The sequence below is a fragment of the Micromys minutus genome, assembly GCF_963924665.1.
Source record: "Micromys minutus genome assembly, chromosome: 19".
NCBI classification, from domain to species: Eukaryota; Metazoa; Chordata; class Mammalia; order Rodentia; family Muridae; genus Micromys; species Micromys minutus.
In genome coordinates this window covers 40,906,844-40,923,529 of record NC_137954.1, presented here as the reverse complement: position 1 = coordinate 40,923,529, position 16,686 = coordinate 40,906,844, and the positions used below count along the sequence as shown (strand labels likewise).

The following is a 16,686-nucleotide window of genomic DNA, read 5'->3' as shown; positions in this document are numbered from 1 at the left end:
AGTAGCTGGAAGCACAAGCCTGTTTTGTTGTGAGGTGACAACTTGTTTTGACTTCAATGGCCCTTGGATTATCTTTTTGAGTTGTTTTCTACCAGCAGAGCTACTGGGTCTGGAGCAAGAACACCTGTTGGACACACACACACACACACACACACACACACACACACACACACACACACACACACAGCTTTTGTTCCCCCTGGAGTGCCTCTTTCCTTCTAACCCTTGTCTTCCTTGTCTTTCCAGTTTCTCCTCCTGGCCCGCTTGCTCATGCAGCTTCCTACCCAAGTGTCTCCTGAGCTTTCCGGATCAGGTGCTACCTCCTTGCTAGGCCCATCTAGCCTACAGACCACCCAAACCCTGACTCTGTCCCACTCCGCTTCTTACTTCTCTACAATTCTTCCACTGCACTGCCTTAGCTCCTCACAAAGTCTTCTGGAAAAGTGTCTGCCACTCCTTGCAGCTCCACCGTGGCGGAGTGAAGCCATCCCAGACACTGCCCTCCCTTTTCTTACTGTCTGCTCTGTCAGGCTGCAGACCTTTCACATCCCGGGTCCACCTCATATGCACCGGATGCTCAGATTTCTTTGTGGTGGATGGACACAGGTACCACGGCTTGCACATAATAAATGGCTTTGGCCGACCTGTTTCCTTTAACTACTCAGTGACCTCTGGGCATCTCTTGATGCCAGTTTAAAAGGGGCATGCCTTTCGGGAAGCTAGGACTTTACTCAGCCTCCTGCACCAGATAGTGCCCACTGTTTTCTTGTCTGAGATCCTTTTTTGCATATCCAAGGCGGGCCGCAATGAAAGCATCTGGAAAGGCCTAGAAACAGAACTGTCCCATGGGAGAGCGTAGAAAGCAAAGGGCGGTTCCTCTCCTTCTCTTTTTACTTCCCTCTTCCCCACTCTGCTTTTTCCCTCCTATCCTTCTACCCCTCTTGGCTCATGCCCATGGAGGCTGGGTTCATCTCTATGGGAGCAAAGCAGTGAGCACAGCCTGTCAGAGTAGAGGGAGTATGCTCCTTTCAGTGATTGAGGAGCACACTGGAGGCCCTTCTTTGAAGCAATGTCTCCTTCAGCTAATTGAGTGGGAGAGGGAAGGCTGATGCATGTTGACACTGGAAGGTTTCATGCATGCACCCAGGAACACGCTCATCTCTAAGTCACGAAAAAGGCTGTCCAGAAACAGTAGAACCACAGACACTGAGAGGGGGTTAAGGTTGCAAGGAGCAAAGTCTACTGCAGGGCTAGAGTAAATCAGAGTGACGAATGGGGTGAGACTGGTTCCTAGCAAGCTTTTCTGAAGGATGCTATCTAAAATCAAACAATAAAAAGGCTTTGAATGTTCACTGAGTACAACAAAGCGGGCAGCAGTGTCCCTGTGTATGAATGCATGTAGGTAAAAAACTGCCTGTCTAGCAGTTAACTCCAGGGTTGTAGATGTCTCCAGAAACGAACATAGCTACATGTCTTCATCACAGCTTCAGCTGGGAACCCTTGGTCATATCCTCACCCAAGAGAGGCTGTTCCTAACCCAGCCCTTTGTCTCCCAACTTGTCACAGCAGCCTCTCCAGGTGTCTACATTCTCTCTGAGTAAGATAATCTTGTGTGTGTGTGTGTGTGTGTGTGTGTGTGTGTGTGTGCATATGTGTGTGTGGGGTGGGTGGGTGGATGAGTACATCTCTTAGGAGTCCATTCCTTCTGCTGGTTTTAGGAAACTGTCACCTAGTAGAAAGCTTGACTGAGTGTCTCTCCTGACCCCGTGGGCTTCCCTTACAGGGATTGTATAAAGAGGACCAAAGGCTTGGGCCAGGCATTGAGAGCTATCCTGACGGCAGCCAGGATGTTGGACTGTGGTTCCGGGATCATCTCCTTAAGCTGTGCACAAGGGTTCCCAGCAGCTTCTCCTTGATTAACTACCCAGAATTCTTGGCGTTCCTCACAAGCTCAAGGAGGAGAATCAGTCTCTCGGAGGAGGAGAAAGTGGAGTTGGGTCTTTCTGAGGAGCAGGACCCTTTCTTCTATGACTATAAACAGTATCTCTTGAATGACGACCTAAAGCTGCCTCCAGAGATACATGTCTATTCAACCAACAATAACCACCTGCCCATACCTGACTCCCTGCGGAAAGAGCTAGATGACCATATCTTCATGAACGAGATCCCTCCATTCATTGAAGATGAAGAGCCCTGGTTTGTAACAAATGAGACTCCTTTGTTGGTCAAAGTCCAGAAGCAAACTTACAAGTTCAGGTGATCTCCATTTTTGTCCCCTCACTGAATAAGGGACCCCCTTTGGGAAGTGTTCTGATGTTCTGCATTGCGGGGCAGGGGGCACTAGAAGTGCCTGGGTACCTTTCAGTGTTGCTTGTTGGATGAACGTGAACACGCAGCATTTGTTTTAGCAACTCATACAGCTCTTACCGTGCTGTGAGACCAGACAGGTGCCCTGAGGATAGGGAGCCAGGCAGAGATGTGAGGCATCCACGTCTCAGAGTTAGAGGTTCTGTGAGTCAAGTCCCTGTGCACACCACACGGCAGAAGAGGCAGCTATTCTCGACACTTATTAATGAAGTCTGTGACATAGAGCCATGGGTAGAATGTGGGGAAGGAATGGGGCCTGAAGGCTGATTAGATCTTTGTCCTTTCCAAGGAAAGCCATGAAAACTTGCACTGCCCTGCTGTCTCTGACCATCCCCTCCATACCCTGGAGTATACTGGGAAAGTCAGCATCCACCTGGGGAAAACAACCTTAAAAGTTAAAATGCTCAAGTATTTCAAATCTATTCTTACATCCTTAAACGTGGCTCTCAGATGTCAATGGACATTTTAGAATTAATTTGATGGGCACAAATGACTTTTCCATTTATCTATTCATCCATTCATCGTCCATTCATCCATCCACCTATACACCTACTTCATTGACCCATCAAATAACTCATCCATCCACCCACTCATCCATTCTTTCACCCACCCTTACATCTACCCACCATCTACCCATCCATCTATTCTCTCTATGTACCCACTTAACTCTCTCCATCGATGCTGCTGTACCTGTCTTCTCGTCCATTCGACCCATGCAACCCCCATGCATCTAAACGCTCATCCATGAATTCCCCCAGTTCACCCATGCACTCACTCATGCATGATGCATCCAACCCCCACACATATCTACTCACCCCATTCACCCACCCATCCACCCATCCACTGTGCAGCCATGAGATGCTCTCATAACCACTGACAACTACTGAATGAGTAAACCCACGAGTTCTTGATTGTGAATGGCATTCTGGGCACACAGGAAGCTTCATTGTTGAGTGATGGGCTACGGGACATGCTCTTCTCCATTACAGCAGAAAGCAAACGAGTAGAAGGTGGGATGTATGTGCTTGGTTCTCAGCAGTGGGGCTATGTGTATGCCAGCTTTTTGCTCACGAGGGGTCCTAGTGTTGAGAGCAGATTTTCCAGCAAACCTGGAGTGAGCCAGAGGAGTCAGACATGGATGCGGTTTAGTTGTAGTTCTTACTGGGTAGAACTTAGCCTGGACACTTTATCTCTAGATCGTCTCCCTCACTGGATACTCCATCCTGATTGTAACAGGCAGGCAGTGCAGACATCAGGGGTCACGGTGATAAAGTAGCAGTAGAGAACAGAGAGCCCAAGGCTGGAAGGGGATTGCTGAGGAGTCAGAGGAAGGAGGGGTGGAGGAAGAAGCTCCTCGTGGGCTCTTTCTCATGGACGGTACTGGGCTATCTAGATCCTAGTCTGATACCAACGAAGCCTGTTGTACTACCAGGAACAAGGATGCCCATACCAGCTGGAACATAGCTGCCATCCTGGAGGGGAATCGCAGCAAGTTTGGGCCCAGTGGCCCCAAGGAGCAGATTTCCAAGAAGATGATCATGAAGGCTGAGGAAGGGGACTATAACTGGATTTTTGGAATCTTGAGGGACAACCTTGCCTGCGCTGATGTGGCTGACTCCAAGGGTTACACTGTGCTCGCTGCTGCAGCCGTAAGTCCTTTTTGCATAGGAACGCTGGCCTGGGGGCTGCCTTGTGTGGCCCACTCTAACAGGGAGTGTCTGACAGGAGCTGATAAGCAAACCCCCACTTACCCAGTTGTAATGTTCAAGGCCAAATGGAGGCAGACTGGGAGTGATCCATTCATGTCTCCATCACGTATCCTAGTGTCCTTTCACCAAGGCCAAGCATGAGTATTGTGTGTGTCCTGCTACATTGCAGCCGTGTGGGGGACAGCATGGATGGCAGTCGGCCCTCCTCTGTTTGCTGAAGGCTGCATTCACAAGTCTGTCCTTGCCTTCTCTCCAGGTACATTCTCACCTCGACATTGTGAACCTTCTCCTGGATTACGGGGCTGACGTGAACAAGCGCACGGATGAGGGCCTCACAGCCCTCAGCATGTGCTTCCTTCAGTATTACCCCAGCAAATCCTTCCATCCCAACATTGCTGAGAGGACCCTGCATCAGGTCAGCCCCTGCTGACCTCCACACCAGCCATACATCCCACCGTCTTTCTACCTAAACGGCCACAGCCCCCTCCCTGATGTGTGAACCAGAGCCATACGTGGGGAACGAAAAGATAACACTAGAGGGGAGGAGGTCAGAAGAGTACCTGGGGGACCATGCTGAGCCATGCCACGGGGACAAAGGGGTGTGCGTTCTCTATGAGCCCCATGCACAGCAGCCTGTGGCCGAGACATGCCTCCCTGCTCCAACATGCTGGAAGGGCAATGTGGCTAGGGAAGGGGCAGAGAATCCGGACAGAGGATGGGGGAACCAGTACCACTGGATAGAAATATAATTCAAGCTGCAATACAAGCCATGCATATATAATTGGATTTTTTCCCCCAGTGGTCATATGAAAATGAGAAAGTGGTGAAACTAATTTTAATGGTGTAGTTTTATTTAGCATGATGCATGCAGTACAGGCTCTGCCCCGTGGGCAGGAAAGAACAAGAGGGGTCGTCTCACCAGCAGTTACTTCTTGGTTTCTCAGCAATGCCCGGTTCTAGATAGAGCATATTTTGTAGGCTCGGGAGACTCAGGTGGCATTGAGAGTCCTGAGAAGTGGCAGCTTACTTCGGGTATGGGGCAGTAAGTTCAGAATCATCCCTGCCCCTGCAAGGGTGTGTAGACTGTGAAGAAGCCCCACACCACCACTCGGGTTCTTCCCGGGGCTGCTAAGGAGAGAAGAGCTCCAGTTCCTTCTTCTAATGAGACCTTTTTGGTGCTTTGCTATAGGAATCTCCTAAATCCTTGGTCACCCCCAAAATTTCATTCTTGTTTGCGGATCCAAACATAGATTATCTCTACGACCCGGGTGTATCCGTCTCGGGTGGAGAGGAATTAAAGACATCCCTGCACCCCTCCACCAGTCTAGCTGAATCCCTGGTGTCTGTGTCATCCCGGGAGTCCAACAACAAACTTCCCAAGCAAGATGTCTCCCTAGTGAAGACTGTCAGCACTGACTTGGAGAAAGAGCTGGAGGACCCGGCAGAAAATGTGGATGCTAGCACCTTGTACAGTATTGACACCAACTTTGAGTCTACCCTGTGCCTGAGGAACTATTCCATCCACGTCTCGAAGGACATCCTGGAGAAGAGTGCCCAGGCCTACAGTTTGCTGCTGCAGTCCCCCCGTTGCCCGTACAAAGGGACCGTGAGGAAAATGGCCCAGACCATGGCCGAGTAAGTCACTGATACTCTATGGTAGGGATGAAGGATTGCTTCCAGGATGCATTGTGTTCAGTGGGCTGTGACCCATCACAGCCCTGCACCACCACTAGGAGCAGTGTTCTGGGACCTGAGATGGCTAATCTTATGTCAACTTGACACAAGCTAGAGTCATTTGGGAGGAGGGGACCCCAACTGAGAAAATGCCCCGAAAGATTGGGCCGTGGGCAAGCCTGAGGTGTGATGGTTGATATGAAAGTTCCCAGATCACTAAGGGTGGTGTCATCCTGGGCTGGTGGTCCTGGGCTGTATAAGAAAGCAGGCTGAACAAGCCACGGGGAGAGAGCCAGTAAGCAGCATTCCTCCATGGCCTTTGCATCAGCTTCTGCCTTCAGGTTCCTGCCCTGCTTGAGCCCCTACCCCTACTTCCCATCAATGATGAACCTGGAAGGAGAAGTTGCTTTTGGCCATAGTGGTTTGCCATACTAAAAGAAACCCTAAAGCAGCCCCCTTGCAACGGTGCTGCCTGATGGGGCTGCACTCTCAATACGTGGTCAGTGCGTGGTGTGTGTATGCAGGCTTCCACCTCACTGCTCGCCGCACGTTCTAGGAGGGGCCAGTACTCATCTCATGAGGAACCTCAGCGAGGTTAAGTGACCCATTCTTGGCTGAAGTTCTGCAGGGCCACAGCTGAGGTTGGCCTGGGTGGCCCACTCAGGGAAGTTTCTCGTTAGCTATACTTCGGTGCTTCCCAGGGTGAGGAACATACCCTTAGGGTACTTTCAAGAAAGATTAGGTACTGGGGTGCAGTGTTTGGGTACTGTGTTGTCAGCATCCATCATCCCTTGCATGGAGAATATTGTCCTTCCATCCTGTGATCCTGCCCTTCTGGTCCCTACAGACGCAGAAACCGTTGGATGACCATCACGTTGCTACTACGTAGAGGTGCTGATCCCAACCTATGTCAAGTGCCCATGCAGGCTCTGTTTTTTGCCGTGAAGGCTGGGGATGTGGAAGGGGTGAGGCTGCTACTGATGAGTGGGGCCCAGACAGATATTCAGTTTCCTCCACAGGTAGGTGTCAGTGGCCACATCTTGTCAGCAGCAAGATGGATGGGGGACACACACAGACTCCAAAGTCCCTCTTCACAGAGGCCCACAGCTCCCTAGAGCCAGCAGTTGAGCTGGTTCACCCTCCTGTAAACATCTGGTGTGTGAGGTGTTGGCAAACAGGAGGAAGGTGGCCTACCACTGAGGTTTTATCATGTCGGTACATATGGTTCTGAAGGGGCGCTATTTCTCACAGTGCACCAGGACATGTCTAGTTTTCTAATGTATCTCCTCCCCTGTGTCTGAAATAAGTGTAAGACAAGGGCTTATGAGGGGAAGCAAAGGCCAGACCCAAACTCTTTCACAATGGCATCAGCTTTACGGAGAGACAGGAAGAACTGAAGCAAACTGTGTTTGAATCCCTTTAGCCCAGTAAATCTAGCCAGCAAACACCAAACCTGGGTTTCCTGCCCACCTGTCTGTTTCTGTGTTTCCTTTTGACCACAGTCTGTGTCCCTTCTGTCTTGCACTGTTGCTGCCCATGATGGAAGCCAGTGGTCTGTTCTGCACTCTCAGGCATTAGTTACTTCCCATTTTGAGCTAGGCTTACCTCTCAGGGGCACATGTTTGACAAGCACATCATTCTCGACACACAAACCTGTGTGTGGTGCTGGAAGTGTGTGGAGGACAGAAACTCAGAGCTGCTGCAGAGGTTCTTAGACTTCCTGGGATTCAGAGCTCAGTTTGTCTAAACCTTGCTTGTCCTATGCTACAGTTTCCTCAGGCACCGAAATCACACTACCTCAACTCTCAAAGTCCCTGGAAATCTCCCGGCCTTGTGCCCTAGGGAGAAGGTCAAGGGGAGGCTAGGATTCCTGCACAGTTCCCATCTGACCCCAGTGTTCCTTGTTTGGCTGCCCTATGAGACAGGGTAAAGAATATCATCTCATCAGGGTTCAGTGGTACTGGCTGCCGTTTGCCCCTTTGTCTGAACCCTGTGTGCTGTGCAGAGCTAATGCTGCCTCGCCAGGTTCCAGTGTTGGAATACTCACTCCCCTGAGCAGCACATTCCCCTCACAGTGGGCTCTTTCTGCTTTCCAGGCTAACCACACCCTGCCTTCAGGGGGTTCTCCAGCTGTTATGCTCCAGGGACACTTTCCTATCTGAGTGAGGTCATATTGAACTAGGCTGGGGACAAGTGAGGCATATCTCCCTAGCTCTAGCTGGCTTCTCTCAGCTGCTGGTATTCACTTTGAGAGCAGGGTTTCCAGAGACCACCTTCAGATAGTGGGGAGAGGGCCATCATGGGGAGATCAGAAGGTCGGCCATGAGCTATGTGACTGTTAGATGGTGGTGTATCTGAGCCAGGGCCTGGTGGGGTCAGGGAGGAGCTACTCTTAGAAGATAGTGTCAGACAGTTGGCCTAAAATCAACTGGGTTCAAGTCAAGAATTCATAGCTGTGGCCCTGGACGCCTGTGTGTTACCTGGATGTCTGTGGGTTACCTGGACACCCGTGGGTTACACTGACACCTGTGGGCTACCTGGACACCCGTGGGTTACACTGACACCTGTGGGTTACCTGGACACCTGTGTATTACCTGGACACCTGTGTATTACCTGGACACCTGTGTATTACCTGGACACCCGTGGGTTACCTGGACACCCGTGGGTTACACTGACACCTGTGGGTTACACTGACACCTGTGGACTATCTGGACACCTGTGGGTCACATGGCACATTGAGAACATTCAGTCCATTCACTGTTCATGCCCTCCTGGGCCTTCTTATCCTGCACCCATGAGGCTGTTGTGAAGATGGTACTGTGGATATCTGAAATTGTTTCAGTAATGTATGCATCCCCTCATTAGCTCAGGCAGCAAGGACCCTGACATCGGTCCTAACATGACCTCACCCGTTAGGCTGCAGATTGGGTTTCACCCTTACCATGCTTCCTCTGCAGCTGCGGTCCCTGACCCCGCTCCACATCGCAGCCTCACTTCCTGGGGAGGAGGGCGTGAAGATCACGGAACTGCTGCTCCATGCAGTCACTAATGTGGATGCCAAGGCAGCGGACCAAGACTACATATACAAAGGTGGCAAGGTGCGGTTCTGCATGGACCTGTAGCTGTGCCTACTGACAAGAAGTTTGGGATGATACAGAGCAACTCATGTGTATGCTCTGATCGCTGACCCCTTCCGGTGTGGGCAAGCCAGGAGGATCAGCACCCAACTGTGGCCATGGGAGGAAGTAGGGCTGACACACAGGCAAAAATAATTGATTAAGGGCTGGGGATGTAGCCAGACATAGATGTAGCCAGCCTTTAATTTCTGGTACTCAGGAGGCAGAGGTGGGTAGATCTTTGTGAGTTCTAGCATAGTCTACATAGTAAGTTCCATAGAGAGACCATGCCTCCAAAAGAGGGAGGGGCTGGGGATGTAGCTCAAATAGAGCGGTTTCCTAGTATGCAGGAAGCCCCCCTGGGTTTCATTATTCAGTACCACACAACAACAACAAACAACAACACAAAAACACCACTGATACCACAACAAAACAGGCTTGGTAGTGCTAAGGGATTCTCTATGACTAGGACAATTCGGAGACTTCTGCGTGGGGGGTTGTGGGAAGATACTCCACATATGTAGTCTGCAAGTGGGCGCTCCAGGGGAAGGACACACAGGACCTGCCTCAAGCCTTGTGTTTACCGCAGGGTGATCTCCTGCCCTCGAGCCTGAAGCTCAACAATGAGCCGGGCCCACCCAAGAACTACTACTCCAGGCAAAAGGTCATCCCAGAGGAGGGTGGGCGCACAGCCCTGCACGTGGCCTGTGAGAGGGAGGACAACAAGAAGGTGAGCAGCCACGGGGGCCCTGACCTGGGTCGGCTGGGTTGTCACAGCGAGGAGTGTGATGGTGGAGGGAAGGGCTTTGGTCTCCAAAGAAGATGAAGACACTTTCCCAAGATTTCTCCATGGATTTCTGGCATCTTATCAGCCTGGTCACTGAGGCCGCAGGGAAGGGGCTGGGGAAGGAGATTGGTCCCAGCTCCTAGGGTGCAGTGTCAGAGCGGACAGGAGTCCCGGCAGCAGTGGGAATAGAGAGCTACTGGCCACCAGCAGGACCAGAGCAAGAGGCTCACAAGGAATCTCAGTGAAGAGACTTCCTCCATTATCCATGTTAAAGGGCAGGGCCTTCTGTGCGGCCATCTTAGCATTACTGTCCTCAGTCCTTCAAAAGCATACATCCGGCAATTTATTCACCAGTGTCTTTCCTGTTTTCTTCCTGGAGATGAATGTTTGGAAGCTGACTGAAGCTCCTCCGTCTCCCCTGCCCCATGTCCCTGTTGGAGTTTTTGCCTAGGTGGTGCTGGTTCAAGGAGCGGGCAGTTGGATGGTCGGCTGGGTCTTAAAGGTGCCAGTTGTGCTATTGGCAGCATGTACGGGCTCATGGGGGTGGTGCTTCTGACTTCATGTCCCTTTCTTCCTGCAGTGTGCCAGGGACATAGTGCGGCTCCTTCTGTCCCACAGAGCAAATCCAAACATGCTGTGGAGTGGCCACTCCCCGCTCTCCCTGTCCATTGCCAGTGGGAACGACCTGGTGAGCCTATCTGTATCCATGAATCTGACTCCTCTGCACCCAAACACCCAGCACCTGCCTTGGACCTCTGCCTTTTGTGTACCTGGCTCTTGTGCCTGCAGCTCCCATGTACACGGGCACCAGGCGACTGTGCTATTTCTGCTACCTCTGACCCCCTTCCTCCAATCAGCCGCTGGGTTTGCTGTGTCATTTTTTCATCCACTGGTTCATCTACCCAAACTCCCACTCCCTAAACCATTCATCCACCTACCTGCCAATCTAGCCACAGAGCTACCCAGCCTGTTTTCTCCCACAGACCCACTTACTTATCCCTCCAGACTGCCAGTGGCCTACCCATTCCAACCTCTCACCCATCCTTCCTTTCATTTACCATTCGCTTACTGAGCACCTTCTGCGGGAAGGCAGGTACCACTATGAGCAGTGGGTTTTGAATAGTCTGGTTTGAGGATCCCTTCCTCCCGCCCCCATAGAAACACTGCAGCTAGAAGAGTCAGGCCCCAAAGCAGCAGGCAGCACAGGGTTAGATACTGATGAATATTGTTAAGAAAAAGGAGAGCTGGGGAGGAGTGGCCAAAGTGGGCAGACAGTGTGCTCCTGGCCAGTAGTACGTACCTGGTCCAGAGGCACACACTTTCCCCGGCTAGACAGTGAGGCAGGAGCCATACACATCAGAGGAGATGCATTGGTACGGACAGCAAAGTAGTGTCAGAGCCAGGCCCTTGGTGGAACTGCAACTTCTCCCTATGGAGCTCATCCATGATCCTTGCTACCCATCATGTTCCCTGTGGGTGGGACCTCTGGATAGTGCCCAGGATCATGGTTGCTGAGGAATTTGTCTGTGTGTCCAGGTTGTGAAGGAGCTCCTGTCCCAGGGAGCTGACCCCAACTTGCCTCTGACCAAAGGCTTGGGCACTGCCCTGTGTGTTGTGTGTGACCTGGTCTACGAGCAACAGAGGAGCATTGACAACAAGATTGCTCTGGTGAGGGGAAGCATGGGAGGATGCTGGGGAAGAGGGAGGGGGATGGGGCGTACATGCTGGGTTCAGGGCGGAGTAGGCTGCGTCATCCTGAGATCGTGTCATGACTAAAGTAGACTAAAGGACCCAACATCTGGCACCCACCCTCCCAACCCCCCATAGCACTTAGGAAATGAGATAGCGTTGAGCTGTTGACAGTGTCTGGACCTAGCAGATCTGTTTGTGCATTGCAGGCTTTCTGAAACCCAGGGTTTATGACCAGTGTTAGTGAAATATGCCAAGAAAGCAGACAGTATGTTTGTACCTTTCCACAAGGCCTGAATGCATTTATTTAGGTTGTTTGTTTTTTCCTGGTGAGACAGGGTCTTGTTCCGTAGCCCTACCCAGTTTATAATCTTTTGCCTCAGCCTCCTAAGTGCTGGAATTGCAGCCGTCCACCACCACACCCAGTTGGAATCTATCAAAAGCCACATCTAGTCCACAAGCTGCGCTCGCCACCCCTCCTCATTTTACTTCGTAGTCAACTTCAGCTGTCAGGACCCCTTTTATTGGACTCCAGTCCTCAACTCTCAGGCTGCATCTCACACAATTAAATGTGCAGGTTAAGTCGTGGCTCTGCAAGGGTTCCAGGAGGTTACACTGGAGCAGTTGTAGTGCCTGGCACGCTGGCAGAGGGCACTGCTCAGTTGGGTAAGCTGGATATAGCTTTTGAGGCTGACTGACCCTCTACTCTGTGTGTGTGTGTGTGTGTGTGTGTGTGCGCGCGTGCGCGCGCGTGTCTGTCTGTCTGTGTGTGCTCATGTGTGCCACCTTCTGTTTATCCACTCATTCCTCAGTGAGCAAAAGGGTTTCCCTATGTCTCAGCCATCAGGATTTTTGATGCTACCATGAATGGAGTCAGAGAGGGCTCTCCAGGGTGTAGCATCTCAGGATGAGGCCAAGCCTGCCTACCCTTTTTGCCTCTGACTTTTTCATACACATGGGGGATGGCCACTTTCTGGGAAACTGTATCTTCTGCTGGGTGGTGCATTTTGGCTGCCTTTCAGCTGTCAAGTGTGCCCACAAGAACTGGGCACCATGCACCTCATGATGTAGTCACATGTGGAGCTGCTCTGCACAGCCCCGAGTTGAAGGTGGCTTCTGTCACCCCTCCAGTGGCCTTGTGTGCTTGACAAATTCTGTGTTCTTCAGATTGACCGGCTCATTAGCTACGGGGCAGATATCTTGAATCCTGTGACACTTGTGCAAGGCGAAAGGACAGCCGTGGGCACGGCAGTCGACTATGGCTACTTCAAGTTTTACCAGGTGTGGCTTTGTTCTGAGCAGGACCCCATATCCCCACACTCAAGACCTGGCTTCTCTTGGCTAAAACTAGGAGCCCATAGTCAAGCCTGGTCTTCCAGGGCAGAAGACCTCATGATGGTAAATACGTGCTTTGGGCACTTGTGAGCAGGTGTCCCTCTGAATCCTCAGGGTCACACTTCGGAGGATGAAGAAGCGGCCTACTTACTGTAGTGGGGAGGGGGAGGATGACCGGAAGTCCTCAGTGACCACTGCATGTGGCTAGCTGGTGAATGGCAGGCAGTCCCAAGGACTCATAGCGACGCTGGGTTCTGTCACAGGACCGGAAGATTGCCCACTGTCCCTTTCATGCTCTGATGCCAGCCGAGCGGGAGATATTCATGGCCCGGAAAAGGCTGCTGGAATACATGGGCTTGCAACTGCGGCTTGCCGTCCTCAGCAAGGAAAGCCGGCTGGACATGAAGGCACTGCACCTGAGCAAGAGAGGTGGGTGCGGCTCAGCAGGGTGCATCCTGTAGCCTCAATCTCACCCAACGCTCTCATCTTGCAGGACCTACATCTGCTCACCCTCGTCTGACCATACACCGATAGTGGCCCTGATGGTGCCACTCTCTCAGTCACATCGAACTGCAACCTTCTAGTACCAACCAGTTCCCCACACACCTCTCTATCACAGCGTCCCTGTTGCTCACCTGCATTACATTCTTATGCCCACAGATGCCCTCGCTCACACTGTGCCCAGCACCACCCGTCCACCCACATGAAATGCCAGTATGAGAACCACTACCTGCACTGTGCATCTTACCTCCACACACCCCAACGACACGCATATACACTCTACTACCTACCGCCAAAACATGTAGGGTTCACTTATCCTCACCTAGATACCAACCTCTACCTCTTTCTCATAGCCACAGCTTCAGCCACAATTATGCATAATCAGCTCTTTTCCCTATAGAACAACCCCCCCCACTCCACGGGCACATCAATTTTCTGCATGTATGCATGTCTGTCTACCCAGCTGCACACTTACACCCCAATATCCCAGACCCCCTACACACACCTATTCTCCCCAACAGCCGCACTCACACACACCTACCCCTGTTCTCCACTCACATCCACCTACTCCTGTTCTCCACAAATAATTTCCGGTTACATGGCCACACTTCTTACACACAGCCATCTACATGCCCATCCTCACACACTGGACTACCATCCCCTCTTATGCACACAAGTACCCTCCTACACACTATACTCACATTCTTAAATATCAGCATTTCACATTCATGCATTTCACATATCAGCATTTCACATTCATGCCCAGAACCTAGTGCACACACACACACACACACACACACACACACACACACAGAGAGAGAGAGACAGAGAGACAGAGAGAGACAGAGAGACAGAGAGACAGAGAGAGAGAGAGAGAGAGAGAGAGACAGAGAGAGAGAGAGACAGAGAGAGAGAGAGAGAGAGAGAGAGAGAGAGAGAGAGAGAGCCATGAACTATTCTGTACCTTGGCCCAGTTAGAAGGGGTCGGAGAGTGTGGAGGCTGAGTTCTGGCTGCTGTCACTGGAAAATGAAGCCTCTTCTCATGTTTGGATCCCACTGTGGGACACAGGTTAAGCCTCAGATAGGATACCACAGAATGCTGGGCCTCTGATCCCCCCAAAAGCTCATAGGCAGGGGGCCCATCTGAGAAGACCTGGCCATACAAACTCTCCTTTCCACCACCAAGGAGATGCTGGAGTGGGGAATGTCCCCCCTGGAGAGGTTTGCCGTCCCTCACTCCATTTTCAGAGCCTTGGCACCATGCTGCAAAGCAACAGACTCATTTTCAGCAGCACATGGGCCAGGTCAGGCAGTGTTGAGATGCACATGGCTACTGATCCACCGGTGCCTCAGGCTGAACTACGGGATGGCTTCCTACTGGAGAGAACTAGGAGAAACGAGGGCACAAAACAAGCCTCAGCGCTGGCCTTGGGGACTCTCCCCTCAAATAGCTGCAAAGTGGAAACTCACTCTGACGGTAATTTTAAGGCCCGGCACACTTCTGAAACCAGCGGAGCGACCAGGCCAGCACTGAAAGTGCTAGTCATCCAGTCTAGAGGATAAACCCCAAGAAATCTAAGTGCAAAGGAATCCAGAAACAGTTTATAACGAAATGTCAGAAACCCAAAGTCCAGGAGACAATCAGAACAAGAATATAGGTGGCTTAGTACTTTCAAGTGAGTACCAATACTTGACTTTTCATCAGACATGATTCTTCTTTTAACGAACTCTCTTTACAGTTTTGATGTGTATGATTGTTTTCTTTGCCCATTTTATATGTGCACCACCTGTGTATCTGGTGCTCAGAGAGGCCAGAAGAAGATGGCGGTTCCCTTGGACCTCAGACTGCCTGCCAGGTGGATGCTGGCAACTGGACTCAGGCTCTGCTCTTGACCACCGAGTCAAAGAGAAGCTACTCCTAACTAAGGAATGCAGCTGTGCTACAAGGAGCTTGTTGGTCTTCCTCCTCCTCTTCCTCTTCCCCTCCCCCTCCCCTCCTTCTTTTACATGATAGATTAGCTCTCATAAAATAACAGAGCTAGCAGCTGCCTTCAACATAGTAACCATGGTAACTTGGTATTATCTGCAGACCCAAGACAATCAAAACTTCCCTGAAACAAAACAAAAATGCAGCGTCCAACTATCTAAGGTTTCTGCAAGTGATCCAAAGACCATACAAAGCATAAAGGAATGATTAGTCAACAAAATCTGTTAAGCTCCGTTCAAACAGGCCATAGCACTGGATGTTACGAAGCTTGCCTCCCCTCCTTTTGTTACTGACTCAGGAAGGCAGGAAGGACATCCACTTCCAGGCTGGCCCAGACAAGAAAGCCCCAACGAGAGGCCCTTATTTCCAGAAAGCACGGAGACCAGCAGTCCTCATGCTGTCTCTATCTGCCTCCTTCAAAGTCCAGGCTTTAAGCTGAGTGCATTTCCATGTGGCTGGAAGATAGACTCTTCTCTTGCATTAGCCTCCATTGCAGGACAGTGGTACAACCTCAGTTTCAGTGCTGATGAGGATCCCAGGCCTCTGACCACCCGCTGGTAAGGCAGGACTCCACTCCAGGAGGCAGGCCAAGAAGACCTCCTACTCTGCCCTGGGTACTCAGCTCCTAAGGTGAAAAAAAGTGTGCCATTGTCTTCATTACTAGCTCCAGGACCATAGCTCATAACTACTCGGAGGAACAGCCAGTTTAGCAGAGAGCCCTAAATCTCTCCCAAGGATGCCACATCATCGTAAGTGAGCGTGGCCTGATGGCGTCTCCTGAGCCAGTGGAGGTTTTGAGGCTGGTTGTGAGGAGTGGGACCCGGCTGGAGGAACAAACTGCTAGAGAGCACGGGGAAGTGACTGGAAAGAGTGAACCCGCATCCCTGACATGGGGCTATCTCGGTGTCAGTCCTTGAGCAAGTTCTGCCAGTTTGACGCACTGTTGGAAACCAACCAGCCATTCAAAGAACAAGCCCCCATCATCCTGTGGTGACTGACCATAGAAGTCCTAAGGCTGCACCTCTCAAGAGCACAGTACTAGAAGCAGGGGGAAGTAGAGTGGTTACTTTTTTCATTGCTGCAACCAAAAGCATGACAAACGCAACTTAAGGGAGGAGGGGATTAATCTGATTCATAGTTTAAAAAGGGAATGTGGTGCATTGTGGCTGGGAAGGCATGGCGGCCAGAGTGTGGGGTCCCACAGCATCTGCAGTCAGGAAGTACAGAGAGATTAATGTTGGTGCTCCAATTTGCTCTCTCCTCTTTATTCATTCACGGACCTCAGCGCAGGGGATGGTGCTGCTCACATCAAAGTGGGGACTGGTCCTCCCGTGTCAGCTAAACTCTCTGTCTCTTTGGTGATTTTAAATCCTGCTGCCTGCCTATCAAGATTAAGAATCACAAATCTACTTGTGTCAATCTTGTGACAATCATGTATCAACTTGACCCCTAGACACATCACCTTTTACTTTAGCTTTATTTATTTTTAAATTATCTTTAGTGGTGTGTGTGTGTGTGTGT

General features: G+C 51.1%; 1 protein-coding gene across 1 annotated transcript in view; it reads left to right on the top strand.

Moving 5' to 3' along the window:
• ANKMY1 (ankyrin repeat and MYND domain containing 1) overlaps nt 1-16,686 on the top strand; it is a gene marked incomplete at both ends in the record, with an annotated part of 39,816 nt that overhangs the window by 10,726 nt on the left and 12,404 nt on the right. Inside the window, 11 exons of the mRNA XM_080933266.1 lie at nt 1,784-2,256; nt 3,800-4,016; nt 4,333-4,491; nt 5,266-5,711; nt 6,598-6,769; nt 8,708-8,848; nt 9,456-9,596; nt 10,234-10,341; nt 11,190-11,321; nt 12,510-12,623; nt 12,941-13,106. Of these exons, the coding sequence (XP_080789392.1) occupies nt 1,784-2,256; nt 3,800-4,016; nt 4,333-4,491; nt 5,266-5,711; nt 6,598-6,769; nt 8,708-8,848; nt 9,456-9,596; nt 10,234-10,341; nt 11,190-11,321; nt 12,510-12,623; nt 12,941-13,106 (2,269 nt within the window). The remainder of the gene's footprint in view (nt 1-1,783; nt 2,257-3,799; nt 4,017-4,332; nt 4,492-5,265; nt 5,712-6,597; nt 6,770-8,707; nt 8,849-9,455; nt 9,597-10,233; nt 10,342-11,189; nt 11,322-12,509; nt 12,624-12,940; nt 13,107-16,686) is intronic.